Raw genomic sequence first — 19,103 nt, 5'->3', positions numbered from 1 at the left:
ACCTAATGTGTTATTTCCAGAAAATTGATTGTCTGGTATTTTAGTTTTATTCAATCTTGCCTTCCTGGGATTACCCAACCCGATATTATCTTTCTATTGAAGGATGTGATTTGATAATCTTTTGTTTAGGATTTCTGTATCTATGTTCATAAGTGACATTGAGACTGGTCTGTGATTCTCCTTTCTTCTACTGCCCTTGTCTGTTTTTTGCATCAGAGTAGTGACAATCTTACTATTTAGTGATGATACTTTCTTCTATTCTCTAGAAGAGCTTATATATAAATAGAATGATTTATTCTTTGAACATTAGGTAGAACGCTCCTGTAGAGCTATCTAGGCTTGGTGATTTCCTTGTGGGAAAATCTTAAACTACAGATTCTATTTATTTTGAGGTTAAAGCACTACTCATGTTTTTTTTTTATTTCTTCTTAAATCGGTGTTAATTTTGATAAATTATATTTTCTCCATAATATATACATTTCATGTATGTTTCAAACTGTTGGTTTAAAGTTCAAAACATCCTCTTTTCATTTATTTATTCTTTATTGCATCAGTAGTTATATCTTCATTTTCATCTCTTTTATTGTTTACTTGTAATGTTTCTTTTTTCTTTTTCTTAAAAAATCTTATCAGACACTTATCTATCTTTAGTAGGTCTCCTCAAAGAATCAACTTTTATTTCATTGAACCTATTATTGTTTATTTTCTATATCATTGATTTGTGCTTTCCCCCTTTTTGGATCTATTACACTCTTAACTTTCTAACTCCTTGCATGCTTACCTCATATTGAGCCATTTTTTTTCTTTCCTAATGTAAGAATTTAGACTATAAATCTTCATTTAAATATTGCTTTAGCTGCTATTCACAACTTTATAGTTAGTATTTCTGTTATTCTGTGGGTCTAAGTATTTTCAAATTTCCATTAGAATTTCTCTTTAGACCCATGTTTCTAGATGTTTTGGTGTGTTTTGTCTTAATTTACACAGCTGGAATGTATTTTGGTTATCTTTTTTGTCATAACTGCATTGTGGTCAAAGAATGTGGTTTACATGAGCATCAATCCTTGAGGCTTATTTTATGACCCAGCACATGGTCAATATACAAAAATTTTCTATCTCTGCTTGAAAAGAACATGTAGTTTCTAAAACCTATATGCAATATCTTATACATGCGTACCAGAATAAGTTTAATTGTGCTCCCTCTTTTTTGTCTGCTTATTCTATTACTAACTTTAAAAAGCATGTTAAAAATCCCCTACTCTATTAGGCATTTATCTTTGGTTCCCATCAATTTTTGCTTCATATTTTCAGGCTATGTTAGTCAGTGTATATAAGTTTAGAATTGTTCAGTCTTCTGGGTCTTTTATCATTATGTAGTGACACATTTCATTGAAATTCTTTTGTTTAAAGTTTATTTTGTCTGATATTAATATAGTTATAACAGCTTACATTAGTATCTGTATATATCTTTCTCTTTCAGTCAGAGTTTTCTTTATTCTGGCATTTTTTCTTTTAATTGACAAGTTTAGTCCATCTATAATTATTATTATTTCTTTTTAAAATGTTTTAACTTTATAATTATATTATGGCTTTCCATTTGTCCCACTTCAACAGTTTTCCCCCTGATTTCTTTCCTTCTTTTGGACTAAGGGTTTTCTTCTTCTTCTTCTCTTTTTGTTTTTTCTTCTACTTGTTTAGAAGTTATACAGCCAGGCCTATTCTTTTAGACAATTTTCTCAGCTATAACATATAAGCAACATGCATACTTAATATAGTTAAAAGTCTACCAATATATTATAAGTAACATGCATACTAAATATAGCCTAAAGTTTATCAATATATTCTCTTTCTACTGAAAAATACACAAACTTTCATGCTTCAATTATAATCACCCTTCTTCCAATCTGTAAGCTATAAAAGTACTTTGTTTCAGGTTTGTCAGTTTCCCAACAAATTTGACATTATTAATTTTGTTTTATTCTGTTGTTGATGTTGCTTAATTTTATTTAAAGATTTATTATGTTTGCTCACTGTCTTCTCTTGAATCTCAGACCTTTTATTTGTAATCATTTTCCTTCTGCTTAAAACATACCCTCTATCATTTCCTCCAATCTGGGTCCTAAACCCTCTATTTTTGTCAGTCTAACAGAAAAGACAGTTCTAGCAGGTAACGAATTCTGGTTAGAATTTCTCTTTCTCTTTCTCTCAGAACAGTAAAGACGTTATCCCCCTACCTTGTAGAATCTATTTTTGCTGTTAAAGAGTCACTCATAAGTCTAATTGTTGATTTTTTCAGAGTATGTATGATTTGCCTTTTTTCCTTTTTTTGAAAAACAATTGCTTTTGAGCTCTCTTTTCTTTTTATACTGTGGTGTCTCTGTATCTGGGTGGGAGTTTTTTATTTATCATACTTTGGACTTGTTGGATTTCTTGTTGTCTTCCAACAATGCAAGAAAATCGTAAGCTACTAATTTTTTATACCATTGTAATACTATCTTCCCTGTCTTAGCTAACCCTGGCATATTTTTATCTTTGAATTGAATTCTAGATAATTTCCTTAGATCTAGCAGTTCACTTGCTCTTCAGCTATTCCTAATATACTGTTTAAGCTATCCACTGAGTTTTAAAAATTTTAATTAGTATATTTTCATTTCTAGAAATTATATTTTAATCTACTTGATGATGTTTTTAGTTTCTTTTCCCTGCTCCAGTTTTAAGCACTTCTTTTCTTTAAAACATATTGAATAATAAAATTTTATATTTTGTGTATAATTAAACTATTATAAAACCTTTCTGGATCATTTTTTGTGCTTATTCTATTTTGGTGCCTTGTTTGCTTGTATATTTTATGATTTTTGACTGTGGGTTGCTCATTTTCCTGGAACTTTATGGTAAATTTTCTGCCTAAGGTTTTTCATACCATAAAGGTAGTGTAAATTTAGATGGAAAACATGAAGGAAGGAAAACAAGATTTATTTTTTTTCCCTTCTGCATGATAAGGTTTATTCCACTTTAACTTCCATATATATGGTACAAAACAATGGATTCCAATTTGGAGGGTTTCTTATTAAAATTCTCTATCTTCAGCAGGTTCTAGGTTTGATCTACCGTTCCCTGCATGGCATACAGCCATCATAGCGGAACTTCAAAGTCTTTAGGGATCAGTAGATCCTCAGGGCGAAAGTCAAATTTTGAGCTCACTTACTTCCTAGAGGTTTCATATTTTTACTTTGCTTTGGGAATTCATTTGTTCATTCATCAAACATATCTCAAGCTCCTACAAGGTGCCAGGTACTGTTCAAGGAGCTTCATTATATCAGTGAACAAAACAAATATCTCTGCCTTAGAAGAGCTCACATTCAGTGGGGAAAGCGAGCACATAAACAATAAACATAATAAATATTTTAGAAGTTGGTAACAACAACTGAGAAAGGGGGGGACTGAAGCTAAGGAGAGAAAAAAGGATTGCAATTTAAAATACAATGGACATGTAGACTTCCTTGAAAGGGTGATATCTGCATAAAGACTTGAAATAGGTGAGGGAATAATCCATATGCATATTTGGGACACGAGCATTCCTGGCAGAAAGAAGAGGCAGTGCAAAACTCTAAGACAGAAATGTGCTTGGTATATTCAAGAAATAGCAAGGAGGCCAATGTGACTAGAACAAAGTGATCAAGGAAAAGAGAACTGGAAATGAAGTTAGAGAAGTTATTGGGGGGCAGGCCATGTAAAGCCTCAAAAAGCACTTCTTTTACCTGCTGGTAATCCTGTACTGACTGGGCCAATTGCCAAGCTAGGGCTGGGTCTGGAACTCACAGATCCCTCGAGCCCATTCACAGACTGGGTCACAAACCCTTCATATGCCAGGCTGGGACACCAGACCCCTCACACGCAGGTCTATGAGCTAGATAACTGGCAAACAGATCCTTGGAAGGTGCAGGTTGGAAAGGCATGGCTGTGCCAGGCAGACGCCTGAGGCAGATGCCCACCTGCCTGCTTCACTAAAACTTTCTCTCTCTCTTTCTCTCTCTTTCTGAAGAACACAAGAACAGCAACAAAACTAAAAAGATACATTGGCGTGCATGTGCACTAACACCACACACACACACATAATTTGCTTACAAAGGATGTGCTAAAACCACAACTGGACCCAAGGCAAGGGCCCTGACCAAACTATTCTATTTTCCCAACAGCACTGGCTTTTACTGAGTGAGAAATGGAGCCTTTGGAAGGTTTTGAGCAGAGAAGTGCTAAGATGTGACTTAGATTTGAAAGGCTCACTTTTGCTGATGCACTAAGAATAAGTTATAGGGGACAAGGTAAAAGCAGGGAAGTCAGTCAGGACTTTTGCAGTAATCTGCCCTAGAGAAGATGGTGGCTCCCACCGGGTGGTAGTGGTGGAAGTGGTGGGAAGTGTTGAATTCTGGATATGTTTTGAAGGCAAAGCCAACAGAATTTTCTGACAGAATGAATGTGGGGTCTGGTAGTGTTGAGCATGACCCTGACTTTTTTTGGAGTTGCCATCCTTTGACATGCGGAAGGCTGTAGGAGTGGCAGCCTTGATGAGAAAGATCAGAAATTCAGTTTTGGATGTGTTAAGCTTGAGATTTGTGCTCAACATCCAGGAGATCTGTAAATTTCTAAATTCCCTGTCAGCTCAGTACAGTATATTTTATTCAGCATCTTATTTCAACAGGGGGAGTTATTCAGGGTTTTCATTCTGCTATAATACCAGAAATGAAGTGCTTCTTTGACTTCTTTAATCTGTCCCTCATATAATCCTTAAAATCTCTTTACTAACCATTGGTGCTATCCTCCAAACCATCTCTAGTCTCCAACATCTATTTTAAGATATGAAGAACAAAAATGGAGTTGGTATTCCTGAGTTTTAACAAAGACAGCAAGAGGACTCCCGAATGTTTCCGAACATGATGTCTTTATAGCACTGACACTGTCTTTAAAACAAATAATCCTAAGTGAAGTAGTAAAAAGAGTGAGGCATAAAACAGAATGTTTCTCCTTTGCACACTCTTTACAAAGTGGAAACATTCTGAATGAGGTTCAGCATGAAGACACTAGAAGTGTAATACAGTATTCCACTATGCTGCACCTCAGTCTTTAGGATCTTGGATTTAGATCTCATGATTCAGCCCTTGAAGAGGCCACAAACCTAAAACTATATTAGGAAACAAATATACCACCCCTGTAGTGGCCCTGCAGGCATTTCAACTTTATTAATTTGATTCTGAAAAATTACAGATGAATCACATTAGGAAAAACTGGGAAGTTCTAAACTAATGGAAGATCCATCTGAACAGCTTCCAGATGACAATACCAAATTTGACATTTTGTTACTTAAAGATCCAGAGTAGTTTTTACAGCATTTCTTCCCCAAATTATCCTGATTATGTTTAGAAGCAATTCTAACAGTATTTGATTCAGTTTCTTATTAAACACCCTTTTTGTCCTGCTTCTTAAAGCTCTCTTTTTCTCCTAGTAGTTAGAAACATCAATGCTAAGTCCTAATTTTGAAGCATTTCAGAGATTCCTTTCTCACACACCTAAATGGGAGTATAATATCATGCTGAGCACAGGAGTAATAGTTCCTGCGTGGTGCTGACATATATAAATGATGCAGCACAGCAAAGCAGCCTGGGCCAATAACATGGAAGGGGACAAGCATGCTGGAATTCTCATTTCCTTTATACAAAGAAACATGTTCTTAACTGAAAATCTGCAACATGACTGATGCTCCTATTTAATAACCAAAAGGTCTTAGAGATAAGAAAAGTAAGGCTAAGGGACAACTTAATAACCATCTCCAAAATGAAGGAATATTTTTCAGAAAATGACAGAAGAATCATATCTAATGAGGGCATAGAGGGAGAATATGCAAGCCTTCTTTTTGCACTACAACACACTGCCTTCAATTAGAATTTGAAGATGGAAGGGAGCTTTTTTGAGTACATTTAGATTGTATCTTATTGCTCAGATGAGAAAACTGAGAAGTACAGGACTTACCCAAGACAGTGTGTCAGGCCAGTACAGAGGCTAGAATCTTAGTCTCCTCAGTACCAGACCAATAGCCACCCAGCAGACTGAGGGAGTTTTCAGAAATTCTCCCAGTAAATTTAATCTGGATTGACATTAATTTAAAGCAAGCAAGCAACATATGCCATAGAGCAGCACTTCTGTAGCATCCCCTGGGGATCTTGTCAAAATCCACCTTTGGATTCAGCAGGTCTGAGAAAGGGCCTGAGATTCTGCATTTCTATCAAGCTCTTGGGTGATTCCAAGGCTGCTGGTCCAACAGACCACACTTTGAGTAGCAAGGTTGTAGAGCACACTTAGAGCTGAGCAAAGTAAAACAGGCATGTGATACAACCCTGTATATCTAAAAAGGCAGGAAGCAAATGACAGAGGGTTTCGTGGCATGGTATGACTGAAAGATCTGGTACAATATCCTAGTTTAGATGTTGTCTGTTGGCTATGCAAATATTCATTCATATTCCCTCTCCCATGCCTGCTTTTATTATGCAGCCTGGAAATGTTAAATACTTGCTTTCCCAGGCACTCTAGCAACTGAGGGTAGCCATGTGACCCAACTCTGACCAGTAAGACTAAAGCAAATGTCTGCCGGGGTCTTCTGGCAAAGGAAAAGCTTTGCTGGAGGCCAGACTGGTGCCACCCCTTTACTCTCCTTCCTGCCTTGAGTGAGAACTTGAGTTGCAGCATGTATCTTGTTACCACAAGGCAATAAGCCGACATGCAAAGAATGGCAGAGCAGAAAGATAGCAAGAGGCTGAAGCTTTGATGACAGAGTTGAACCCCTGTACCAGCCTGGACTACCTATCGCCAGACTTCTTCTAATGTGAAATAATTAAACGTTTGCATTGCTTAAACCATTGTTAGTATCACTGCCTAAGCCATTCTGTTATTTGTCTAACTGAAACATCTTCTAGTTAGATAGATGCTTCCTCTCTTTCCAGTTACTTCAATAGTCTGGTTTTGTTCTTACTGCCAATCCCCAGTTCTTACCACTCTATTTGTGTGCTCTAACAAAGGGTCTCACTAATGACCTAACTGCCAAACACAAGGGCCTCTTTTCTGCCTTCATCCTGAGTCATTTGACTCTGTTGAGCATCCCTTCCTGTCTCCTCCACTGACTTACTCTAGTCTGGTCCTCCTCCTCAGCCTCTACTGCTTCTCTCTGGTTCCTCTGACTCTGCACGCCCCCCCCCCCCCATCTGCATGCTCCTCATACTTCCACCTTTGGCCCTATTTCCTTCCTACTGTACATCCTCACCCTGTGTACTTTCATCTGCTTCCACATATTCAACCACCTACAACCACTCCTTGAATAGTAGTAAACAATAGTTAGCATGCATTTTTCCAGAATGGTGATGAAAGCCCATGTATAAAAAGGCAGTGATGGAGCAAGAACTGAGCTTCCTTCTCATACCTAGCCAGACCCAAGTGGAGCAAAGAGTGTGTCTGGTAGCAGCACACCTCTTAGGGACAAAGGGCCCAGGTAAAAGTTTCACAAAAATATGCTATATTTGCTTCTATTTACTGTAGCCACCACACTTCTATTAAGCTGTGCATCACTGTATAAATAAACAAGAAATATTGGATAAATAAACAAGAAGTGTGTGTGCGGGGGAGGGAACGCGGGTGCGTTTTGTGGGTGTATAGTCACTTCCAGTCCTGCCAAACTATAACTCCACCTGAGACACCACACGCTTGATTTAGGTCTCTAGTGTGGAAATTAGGACACTGTACTGAAGTTATTTGTTCTCATTTGCTGTCTTCACTAGAATGTGAGTGACTGAAGGTCAGAGGCTGTCACTTTTTGGTGAGTGTTTGCTGAAGAGAATAAACACTTATTTGATGGAGTAGTTTAGGCTACGGAGGACGAATGGCTTAACTGCATGAAGTCTTGAGATCTCCTCTAGCCCTGTGACTTCAATGCCCCACTTGTAGTTTGAGTAAGATATTATCTGTAAGTATTAAAATCACTTACTCTCACAGTGTGCGTTCTTCCTCCAACTCTGTCCCGGGCTTCTAAAACTAAAACATCAGTTTCATGTTCTGCCAAGAGTTTGGCAGCAGATAATCCTAAAGAGAAAACAAAAGAGAGGAACATATTAACATTTAAATGCTAGACATTCAAGCTATAACCAGGCCTAAAAATAAAATAAATGCAGGGTATCATACACAATCTACTGATTTTGCTCTCTTTCTAATAAATTCTGACCACACCGTGATTAATTCAACCACCAATTTTATTACCATAAGGGATTCCAGGTTGGTTGACAGATACAAAATGTAATTTTTTAAATGTATACCTTGTTTTCTGTTGATAATCATATTTAGATAATTTTTTAAGCCCATAAATCAACCTTTATTGTTGCCTCTCTGTCAAAAATACTGAAAGTATAAACAGAAGCGTATGTTTTCCTGAAAACTTTCCCCAGCTCCACCAGGCCTCAGTATATCTATGCTTTTCTCAACTTAAAAATCCCATATAATCACCTACTATGATTTACACCTGGATTTCATGCTTGCTAGATCTTCTTTCCCTCACTGGACTGTAAGTTACTAAAAAGTAGGAACTATACTCCTTATCTTACTCATTGGCTGAAACAAAGCCGAGAACAGGTTTTCACCAGTAAATAAAAGCTTTCATAAAAAACAGACTATTTTGAATCCAACATGGTAATACCAGTAGAGAAAATATTGTAGATTAACATTACATCAAGGGTGCATGCTATCAACATGATTTGTCACTGATGCTGATGCTGATCTGATCACCTCGCTGAAGAAGTGTTTGTCAGATTTCTCCATTATAAAGTTACTCTCACCCCCCACCCCCTGCCTTTTTCCATACTGTACTCTTTAGAAGGAAGTTATTGTGTAGACCACACTTAAGGAATAAGAAATTATGTTTCACCTCCTTGAGGGTGGAGTATCTACATAAATTATTTAGAATTTTTCTGTACTAGAGATTTGTTTTGTCTCCCCATTTATTCATTTATTCAATCATTTATTTGTATCAGCATGAACTCACAGATATTTGTATTGTACCTTAGGTTATAATCTAACATTACATTATTTTGTTGTTCAAATTGTTCCAGCTTTGGTCATTGGGAGCTCTTTCAGTTAGCTCCTGTGCCCCTTTAACATGCCCCCATCATTTTGTGTGTGTGTGTGTGTGTGTGTGTGTGTTTGAGCACTTCCTTACTTTCTGATACTACAAGATGCTCCAGGCTCATCTTGTCTTTCCCCAACCCAACCTTAGAATCAGCCATTTCTCCAATGACCCTTGGTTGCTCTTACTGGAGGACGGTATCAGAAACTAAGATCTGGGCTCTAGGTGTGCTAATTGCTACTGGGATGTCGTTGCTTCTAGGATCACTCAGCTGACACAGTAAGGAAATATATGTGTATACACACTTTTAAATCTACATTTATTTTTGTACTTCAAAGTCTATCTTAGTACTACTTAGTTATCTTTATACTCCTAATTATAAAAAAAAAAGTAAAACAGACTACAGAGATAAACATAAGGAGGAAAAATGCTAGAATATTAGCATAAAAGAGAATAAGAATGGCACCAGGGATAAGATTAGGAAAATGATACAAATGATACTTAGATATGTTTACAAGTGGTTGAGATGAACTATTCCAAGTGATTTTAAAACCCAGTAATTTGATAGTTCATTTCTAATGGTATATACCCTAAAGACAGAAACAATTGCAAACTTTTTTTTTTCAATAATCATTTAGTTGGTGCTAGTACTAGTATTGTAAGAGCCTCAGGACTGTTATTTATGTACGTAGTGTGGGATGAAGCAAGTGAGTAAGTAATCAGGCTGGTGTCACTGAAGAGCAAGATTTTTGGCACGGGGATAAGAAAATTCAGATGTAAGAACAGTGAGATTACGTAAAAACCCTGTAGTCCTAAATATGAATTAGAATTATTGATATGATCTCTGGATATATTTTATCCTTAAAAAAACATATTTCTAAGTCCTGTCCAATGAAAAGGCCCAGAAAAAATAACCTACCCAGTAGCAATGAACACTAACAACACCCAGATTGTGGTTTCTAAAAAATCAGTTTCCACTACAATGAACAATGGCTTGTGACCTACTCCAGATCTAAGGCAGGAAATGTGCAAGATGAACCTGGGATATTAAGTCATACTGTAAAGCAAGGAGAATGTCAGAGACTACTAGGATTATGTCAAAGAGACTCAGGAGCCTACCTACATAAATTCCCACTGGCCAAAGATAGAACAATTTGAGTATCAAATAAAGATAACGACTGCAATGGCTTAAATTCACAAGTTTATAAAAATACTAAACAAACAAACACAAAAACTCTGATTGGCCACCTTTGGAGAATGCTAAAGAATCACTTATCAATTTGAAAAATGATAAACAAAAGAAAAGAATCTAGCATTCATCCTACCTTTCCTATTTGCAATGAATCCCAAAGCAACCAAATAGCTAATGAGGGGAGGTTTTTCTGCATAAAAGAATACTAGATAGTAAGTGAAGAAAGCATTTTGCAATTCCTAATGAATAGATTTAGCATAATGATCATCAACAGCTGCTGACATTACACACACAAAAAAAGAGACAACCAGATGGTATCTGCCTCCTGATGGAAGCACACACCACCATCTAAGAAGGAGGAAGGGAGGGAGGGAGGGAGGGAGGAAGGGAATTCTAATGTGATTAAGCCTCTACATCTGATACTTAGGGGATAGAGGAACATGTTAAATAACACTACTGGGATTTAATCAACAAAATCCAGATTGCAGGAAATTATACAAGACTACCCTGCTTTATATTTTTTATTTGCTTCCTCCTGCTCTCTCTCCCCTTTATCCTTCACAGGCTTTTCCTACAATAAATCTCTTAGATAGCTAGTTCTTTCTGTCTTGATGCCTACTCTCAGAGAACTCAGGATAACAAGCATTTTGTTCATATACAGAACAACATGGAATATACATAGTCAGAATCAAGGATGAGTTTGGGTCTATAAGACCTAAAATGCTGGGAGTCTAAACTATAATATCCAGCATTGCTATCTGCTAACGTTTGTAGCAATTTTGACCCCTTTGAGTACACTTCCATTACACTGCTGACATCTATCAAAGATTTAGGTATGCAATGAATCTTTGAAATCTGCTCACAAAGAAAGGCATCCTATGACAGTTACACTCAACCCAATGTCTGCCAATCTTGGTGCAATCTGTTTTCTAGGACAAAGCCAAAGGCTTGTTGTGCTGAGTGACATAAAAAAAAAAAAAAAAACAGGAATGAAGGGGGCTGGCTGGTTAGCTCAGCTGGTTAGAGTGTAGCCTTGTAACACCAAGGTCAAGGGTTCAGTTCCCCATACGGGCCAGCCACCAAAAAAAAAAAAGGAATGAAGATGAGATGAAAAACATGTTTATGCACAAATCTGTGTTCTTATGTCTGATTATGTCTTTAGGGTTAAGTTCTAGAAGCGAGATTACTAAGTCAAAAGAGATGAACATTTTTTGAGGCTCAAAGTACTACTCTGTACTTAAAAATTTCATTTCTTCCTAGTCCCTTTAGTCAATCTAACTATAAACCAATTAGATAGATAAGTATATCCAAGGGTCTACAAGAATTACTCTGGCAACTCCTCTTCAAAGGAGAAGAAATTTGCCCTGTCTACACCACCTAAGGGGAAGCCCAGGTGGCTCTGAACGCCAGCAGCAGTGGGACCTGCAGTAGTCATGCCCACGGAGGCACCTCACAGTGGCACCTTGCAGCAACACCCTACAGATGCATTTCATGTGCCTTTCCATCCACTGGAATAGATTTCATTATCCCCACATTCCAAATGAGAAAACCAAGTTCCTGATAACCACAACAAATTCTCCTGAAAAGCAAAGGATTTTACTTCTCACACCCTTACTTGAAGGCTTAATAAAATCTAATCTAGCGTGTAACTCCAAGCAAGTTTGGTGAGTGGGGTTCAGAGCCAATAATAAGCACTACCCAGGAGACTAAAGGCAGAGGGGAGAGCAGGGTTACCTGAGCCAGTACAACGACCACACCAGTGACAAAGGTCATTTTGCAGTTTGGTGTTTAAGGATATAATAAAATAAAATTTAAAAGCTGACAAAAGTAATTGTTTTTACATTACAGGAAAATTATTGCTCTTATTTCAGCAAAAAAAATTAAACTCTTAGTTTAAGAAATATGTTTAAAACATTTAAAAAGGATCTCAGAATAATGGTTTTAAAAAGGTCTTGGAATTTGAAGCAGGAAGATTTAAGTTATTTAGAAAACTCCATTATATGCAAAGCGTATTTCTACTAAGATGCTGAATAAATGAGCTCCAATGTTTGTTTTTGTGTTTATTATGAAGACCCTGATAAGGAACTTCCATGATTACAAGGTTAGAAAATATACAACGTGAAAATAAAAGTAAGATGCTGTTAGGAAAATAGTTATTTTTGAATGCTCAGTAAGTCATAAATAAAGCACAAACAAACACCTGTAGTCCAGAAAAGCTTTTCTAATATAATAGCGGTGCTATCTGTTGATTTGAATGGAAAAAACTAAAGATGATGTCTGCTTTAAGTTATTTAAGTCTTAGGTTATACTCCTTAAGTCTTTTTTGTACATATTTTGTGTATCACTATGCATTCTACCCTCACCTCGTCACTAAAAAATTCAATGACCATTTATAGGAAAAAAATTTTATCTCAGTTGTCAACTCCACAGATTAGCTTAAAGGATTTTTGCCATAATTTTTCAAAATATTTATTTAACATTTTCGTGTAAATGGGATAAAATTGTTAGAAAAGGTTCTTAAATCTGAGGACAAGTCATCAAATAAAATGTGGTTACTATACCAGCCCAGCGGTGACCACTGAGCACAGAAAGAAGGGCCCTGGGTTCCCAAGTTGGAGTGGTGGGAGGTGAGGGCTTTTGCCACATTCCCCTGACATCTGCACCCACCCTGGCAATGACCAAGCCACTGCTGGAAGCCCTCCGGTCTCCCTTGTGGGAATGAGGGGGGTGCCACAGGCCTCAGTCCCACCCCTCCTCCTTCTATCACATTTCCTTCCCCTTTCTCCTCTCCCCTTCCCTCCCAACTGCTCCGCAACAACATCCCAGAATGTAAAAAAATAATATTAATAAAATTACATTTTCTTTTAAAAAGAAAAAGAAAAAAATGTGATTACTATAAAAAATAGCTTTTATAATCAAATATTTTTTATTTTCCTATTTGTTATGAAAAGAGAAAAATCTCATCTTAAGGCTCTTATTTCATCTTGTTCCAAAGTAATATAGGTTACCAAGATTACTTACTAATCTAAATTATTAAGCCCAAACTAAAAGCATTAATTATTCTTCCTTTCTTTCATTTATAGTTCTTCCTATCTTTCATTTTCCACCATTTAATGGCCACATGGAATTCTAGAGTGATAAGAAACTTGCTTTCCCTCCCCAAGATAAGGAAAGGGTTTGATACAGATTTGTTGGTGAATGATTAAAAACCAGCAGGGGGTGGGGGGAGCAACTGTTTTGCAGCATTTGGATTTCCATGGTATATATACACACCCAGTGCAGATTTCAAACTACCACTGTGATTTCAGCTTACTAACGTGAATGTCTATTAAATCAAGTGTTTATGAAATTCACTGGGTTATAGGAGATGAGGGGCCACCTTGGACAGGGGCCATTGGGCCAGACTCTCAAGTGGCCTAGTGTCAATTGTCTGTGATTCTCCCACATGAGTTTTTTAAAGGAAGAGGTCCAAGTGGGCACTGGTAAAATCTCCCATCTCCTACACCCAGGGCTCTTTCTCTCCCAAACCATGACAAACAAAGCATATTAGGAGGAAAAGAGCCTGGGACTCCCAAATGTCTGTGGTTTCCTATGAGTAAAGAGCCTGGAGAAGCTACATTCACAAAGAGTTTGTTAAGGCCTTATTACGTGAATAAGGGGATCTGATCACTTTCCAAATGCAGAAACCTGAAAACAGGAAAATAGCAGATCATGGCACAGGCAAATCTTTAATCATTTTCCAATGAGTAATTTAAATAGGGATGATGAGTTTAAAGCAATAAATTCCTCTCCTGATTTCTCTCTCTTCAAATCATTTGGGTTTTACAGAAACCAAAATAAAACAGGCTAATAGATTTATTAGAGAGGTTAAAGGAGGGGGGGGAGCAAGTCTGCTAAAAGCACACTTCATTTGAGAGTTCAGGCAATGTTAGTTCTGGTTATTAGATCAAGAGAGCCTGGGCAAGATGTTGGATGCAGACAGCAGCAGAGTTGCCATGGCAACCTCAAACCAAGCTCCAGCTTCTTAAAGCTACTGCCCAGGGAAACTGTTACCAATGAGTCTGCTGTGCTTCCAATGTCCCAAAATGGTTACTGTCCCCAGAGAAATGGTATAGGAAATAATTGTACCCACATAGCATACCCTGGGAGTTAATAATATCTGCGATGAAACCTTCAAGAAAATGATCTTTGCTTCCCTGGGTATAAATCTCAGGCATCCTGTCCACATGGAACCTAGCTTCCACACTTATCCCTGTCCTCTCTACCTTGCCAAAGGCCCTTCGCTTTACTTTACCTCATCAAGCATATCCACATTACTGTATCATACAAAAAAAAAAAATTCCTCCGTTTGACTTGTGCCACCCTTTCCAATTCCTGTGTGATTTCTGATTTTCCTTCTACAACACAATCTGGTGTCTCCATTTCCTCACTGGAACAAACCTTGAAATGTAGTGTATTCCTCAAGAAACCTGTCCAGTGACCCCACTGTCAATGTAGACAAGCAACATAGTCATCTCTTATACTCTGTCCCTGCTACCCTAATTTATTTTTCTTCTTAGCACACATCACCACTTGGCACCACACATACAACACACACATACAGAGGATTTTTTTGTATACTGTGAAAGTAAGGTCTGTCCTAGTTTTTGCACACTGCTATATCTCCATAGCCTAGCATAGTGCCTGGAACACAATGGATACTCAGGAAATATTTGTTAAAATAATTTATTAATGAATGGAGTGTACTTCAGAGACTGCAATTTAAAAACCCTCACTAATTCAATGATATTTGTCCTACTGAAGAACATTCACTGTTAAAAAAATCCCTTCATGAACTGGCCAAAAATAACACTCCTGGGGCAGGCTCCCATTTGATTCTCCTAATATTATGTGGAAAAGCTCCCACTATAGAGCTAGTGTGCTTTGGAATCATACTTTGCCATTTACTGTGTGATAATCTTAGGAAAGTTCCTTCAGGCTGTTTTTGCATCTGTAAAAGGAGATAATAGTTCTGCCTTGTTGGCTGATGTGAAGATTAAACAAGGCAACACAGACAAGTGACTGGTATGTGGTAAATGTCCCTTTAGTATCAGTTGTCATCATCACCATTATCCTTAAGGTCACTGATGAACTGCTTTTTCCTAAGGCTCGTGGTTTTGTTTCAATCCTTAAACTACTTTATGCTATGCTTGGTATTGCTGATTACTTATTTGTAACTTTCAATACTTCCATGGTCCTGATTTCTTTAAAGTACTTCCTTGGGATGTACACAGAATTTCTCAGAGTTCTTCAGTCAAATAAACACATTATCAAGTTCATTTTGTTCCAGATGATAATAAAGGTAAACAAAAGGTGCTATGGGGGCACTTAAACCAGCTTGCCTGGGGTGATTTGGGAAGGCTTCCAGGGCTTTTGGAGTGACTGGCTTGCAACATCATGCTTAATGGTGAAACAACAGCAGCATTAAAGTCCAAAACAAGACAGAGATGCCTACCATCACCACTTTTATTTAACATTATATAGCAAGTACTAGTCAATACCATTATGTAAGAGAGAAATGAGGCATACAAATTAGAGAAGAGAGAAAATTATCATGGTGCATAGATAGTAGAAACCTAGCCTGGAAAACTGAGGAGAAGTAACAAAAGAAGAAGGAAGGAATGAAGGAGAGAGAGAAGGAGGGAGAGAAACAAGAAGAAAATTCAAGGAGTAAAGTTTCTAGTTTAAAAATTAATATTAACATATAAATACCTACCCTGCATACAGTGAGTTAGAAAATATAATGAAAGAAAATAGCTTACTTCTTACAACAACATGAACTCAACAAGAACTGTGAAGAACCTACATGAAAAATACCTTCCAAATCACTAAAAGATGTAATAAAAGATTTAAATGGAAAGACAGTCCTTATTTTTGGATAGGAAGAAACAGTATTATAAAGACCTTAATTGCTCCAAATAAAACTACAAATGTAATGGAATTTCAACTAAAACAATAATATTATTTTTCTATATATTAGAAAGCCTGATTCTAAACATTACATGGAAAAATAGCATGCTCAGCGTGCCAGAAAATTCCTGAAAAAGCAGCATAAATAGCCCAAACTTTTATTTTTATTTAATTTTTAAATTTTTTATTTATTTATTACGAATATTCATGAGATAAAAAGCTGATTGTCCCCCCTCCTGCCCTTGATGTGGGGGCCAGATTCATACTGGGGGCATAGCCATTACCAGAAATTACTTTTGTACCCTTTGTCCTCTCCCAATTATCCCCCAATCTCCCTCCCCTTCCTCTTCTCCCCTCCACTCCAATTTGTAGCCCTACGAATGTTCCCTCCCTCTGTTGGATCACAGCACTACTGTGGTCTTTCTTTCCTACCTTCCTTTCTCTCTTAGCTCCCATATATGAGTGAGCACATGTGGTATTTATCCCTCTGTGCTTTGCTTGCTTCACTCAACATAAGTTTCTCCAGGTTCATCCATGTTGTTGCAATTGGGAATATTTCATTCTTTTTTATGGCAGAGTAGTATTCCACAGTGTATATATACCAGTTTCCTTATCCAATAATCTATTGATGGATATTTAGGTTGGTTCCATATCTTGGCTATTGTAAACAGGGCTGCAATAAACATGGGAGTGCAGGTATCACTTTGCTATGATGATTTCCATTCCTCTGGGTATATACCCAGAGGAGGGATTGCTAGATCATATGGAAGATCTGCAGTTGTTTGAGAAACCTCCAAATTGTTTTCCAAAGTGGTTGTACTAATTTACAGTCCCACCAACAGTGCAGTAGTGTTCACTTCTCACCACACCCTCGCCAGCATTTGTTATTCACTGTCTTTTTGATTATAGCCAGTCTAACTGGAGGGAGGTGGTATCTCAATGTGGTTTTAATTTGCATTTCCCTGATGACTAGTGATGTTGAGCATTTTTTCATGTATCTGTTGGCCATCTGTATGTCTTCCTCTGAAAAATGTCTATTCAGCTCCTTTGCACATTTTTTAATTGGGTCATTTATTTTTTTACTGTATAATTGCTTGAGTTCTATGTATATTCTGGATATTAGTCCCTTGTCAAATGCATTTTTGGCAAAAATTTTCTCCCACTCTGTGGGCTGTCTTTTCACTCTGTTGATTGTTTCTTTTGCTGTGCAGAAACTTTTCAGTTTGATATAGTCCCATTTGTTTATTTTTTCTTTTGCTGCTTGTGCTTTTGGGCTCATGTTCATAAAGCCTGTGCCCTGACCTAACTGCTGAAGTGTTTCACTGATATTTTCCCTTAGTAATTTTACAGTTTCGGGTCTTATACGTACTCCATTTTGAGTTGATTTTAGTGTATGGTGAGAGATGCATATCTAGTTTCACTTTTCTGCATATGGATATCCAGTTTTCTCAGCACCATTTGTTGAAGAGGCAACCTTTTCCCCAATGTAGATTTTTGTTGCCTTTGTCTAATATCAGATGGCTATAAGCCTAGGGAGTGATTTCTGGGTTCTCTATTCTACTCCACTGGTCTGAATGTCTATTTTTATACCAGTACCACACTGTTTTGATTACAACAGCTTTGTAGTATAATTTGAAGTCAGGCAGAGTTATGCCTCTGGCTTTGTTTGTTTTGCTCAGGATTGCTTTGGCTATTCGGGGTCTTTTGTTTTTTCATATGAAAGGTAAGACTGTTTTTTCCATTTCTGTGAAGAATGTCATTGGTCAAACTTTCCCTATTTGCAGATGACATGATACTATATATAGAAAAACCTTAAGACTCTATCAAAAACCTTCTAGAGCTGGTTAATAACTTCAGTAACGGTGCAGGATACAAAATAAATGCCCCCAAATCAGTAGCATTTATATACTCAAATAATGAATTAACAGAAAGAGAAATAAAGAAAGCCCATTTATAACTGTCACAAAACAAATGCAATACCTAGGGCTCAATTTAACCAAGGAGGTGAAAGACCTCTACAATGAGAATTACAAACCACTTCTGAAAGAAATTAAAGAAGACACAAAAAGATGCAAAGATATTCCATGCTCTTGGATTGGAAGAATTAACATTGTGAAATAGTCTATACTACCCAAAGTGATCTACAGATTCAATGCAATCCCCATCAAAATACCAAAACCCAGAAGCCATAACCGAAAAAGAATGTCTGCAACATTTGAGAAAGGATTCCTTTCTTCAAATATAAAAGGTTCTCATAAATCAATAAGAAAAAAGATTAACCAAACTTTTAAAATGGGTAAAGAATGTGAATGTAAAGTTTCACAGTAGAAATGTAAATGTCTTTCAATGAAAATGTGCTTGATTTCATTCAAAATTGGAGAAATGTAAATTAAAATAAGATGCCATTTTGACTTATTGAATTGAAGAACAAAAAAATTAAATACAGTATTGACGTGAATATGGAAAACAGACTCTCACACTGCTGGTGGCAATGTAACGTGATCCAACTTTATTGGCATTACCTATGAAAACTTTAAATGCACATCTCTTTGATTCAGCAGTCCCATCGTAGTAAGCTCTTCTACACGTATACTCACACATTGCTCAAAGAGCTACATACAAGGACATGGTAGAAGCATTCTGTGAAATACTACACAATCATTTAAAAGAATGAAAGTTCTTTGAAATATGTAAGGTGAAATAAGCAAGGTTCAGATCCCTGTATATAGTATGTGCTCACTGTAGAATAAAAAAAATAATATTTATACTTTATACTTGCACAGGAAATATCTGAAAGGGTACACAAAA

General features: G+C 36.9%; 1 protein-coding gene across 1 annotated transcript in view; it reads right to left on the bottom strand.

The window, feature by feature from the left end:
• LOC134367191 (amine oxidase [flavin-containing] A) overlaps window positions 1-19,103 on the bottom strand; it is a 66,489-nt gene that overhangs the window by 35,653 nt on the left and 11,733 nt on the right. Inside the window, exon 3 of the mRNA XM_063083842.1 lies at window positions 8,027-8,121. Coding sequence (XP_062939912.1) covers window positions 8,027-8,121 — 95 coding nt within the window. The remainder of the gene's footprint in view (window positions 1-8,026; window positions 8,122-19,103) is intronic.

The sequence above is a fragment of the Cynocephalus volans genome, chromosome X (genome assembly GCF_027409185.1).
Source record: "Cynocephalus volans isolate mCynVol1 chromosome X, mCynVol1.pri, whole genome shotgun sequence".
NCBI classification, from domain to species: Eukaryota; Metazoa; Chordata; class Mammalia; order Dermoptera; family Cynocephalidae; genus Cynocephalus; species Cynocephalus volans.
The sequence above is the reverse complement of the archived record's forward strand: the minus strand, read 5'-3'. Positions and strand labels throughout refer to the sequence as shown.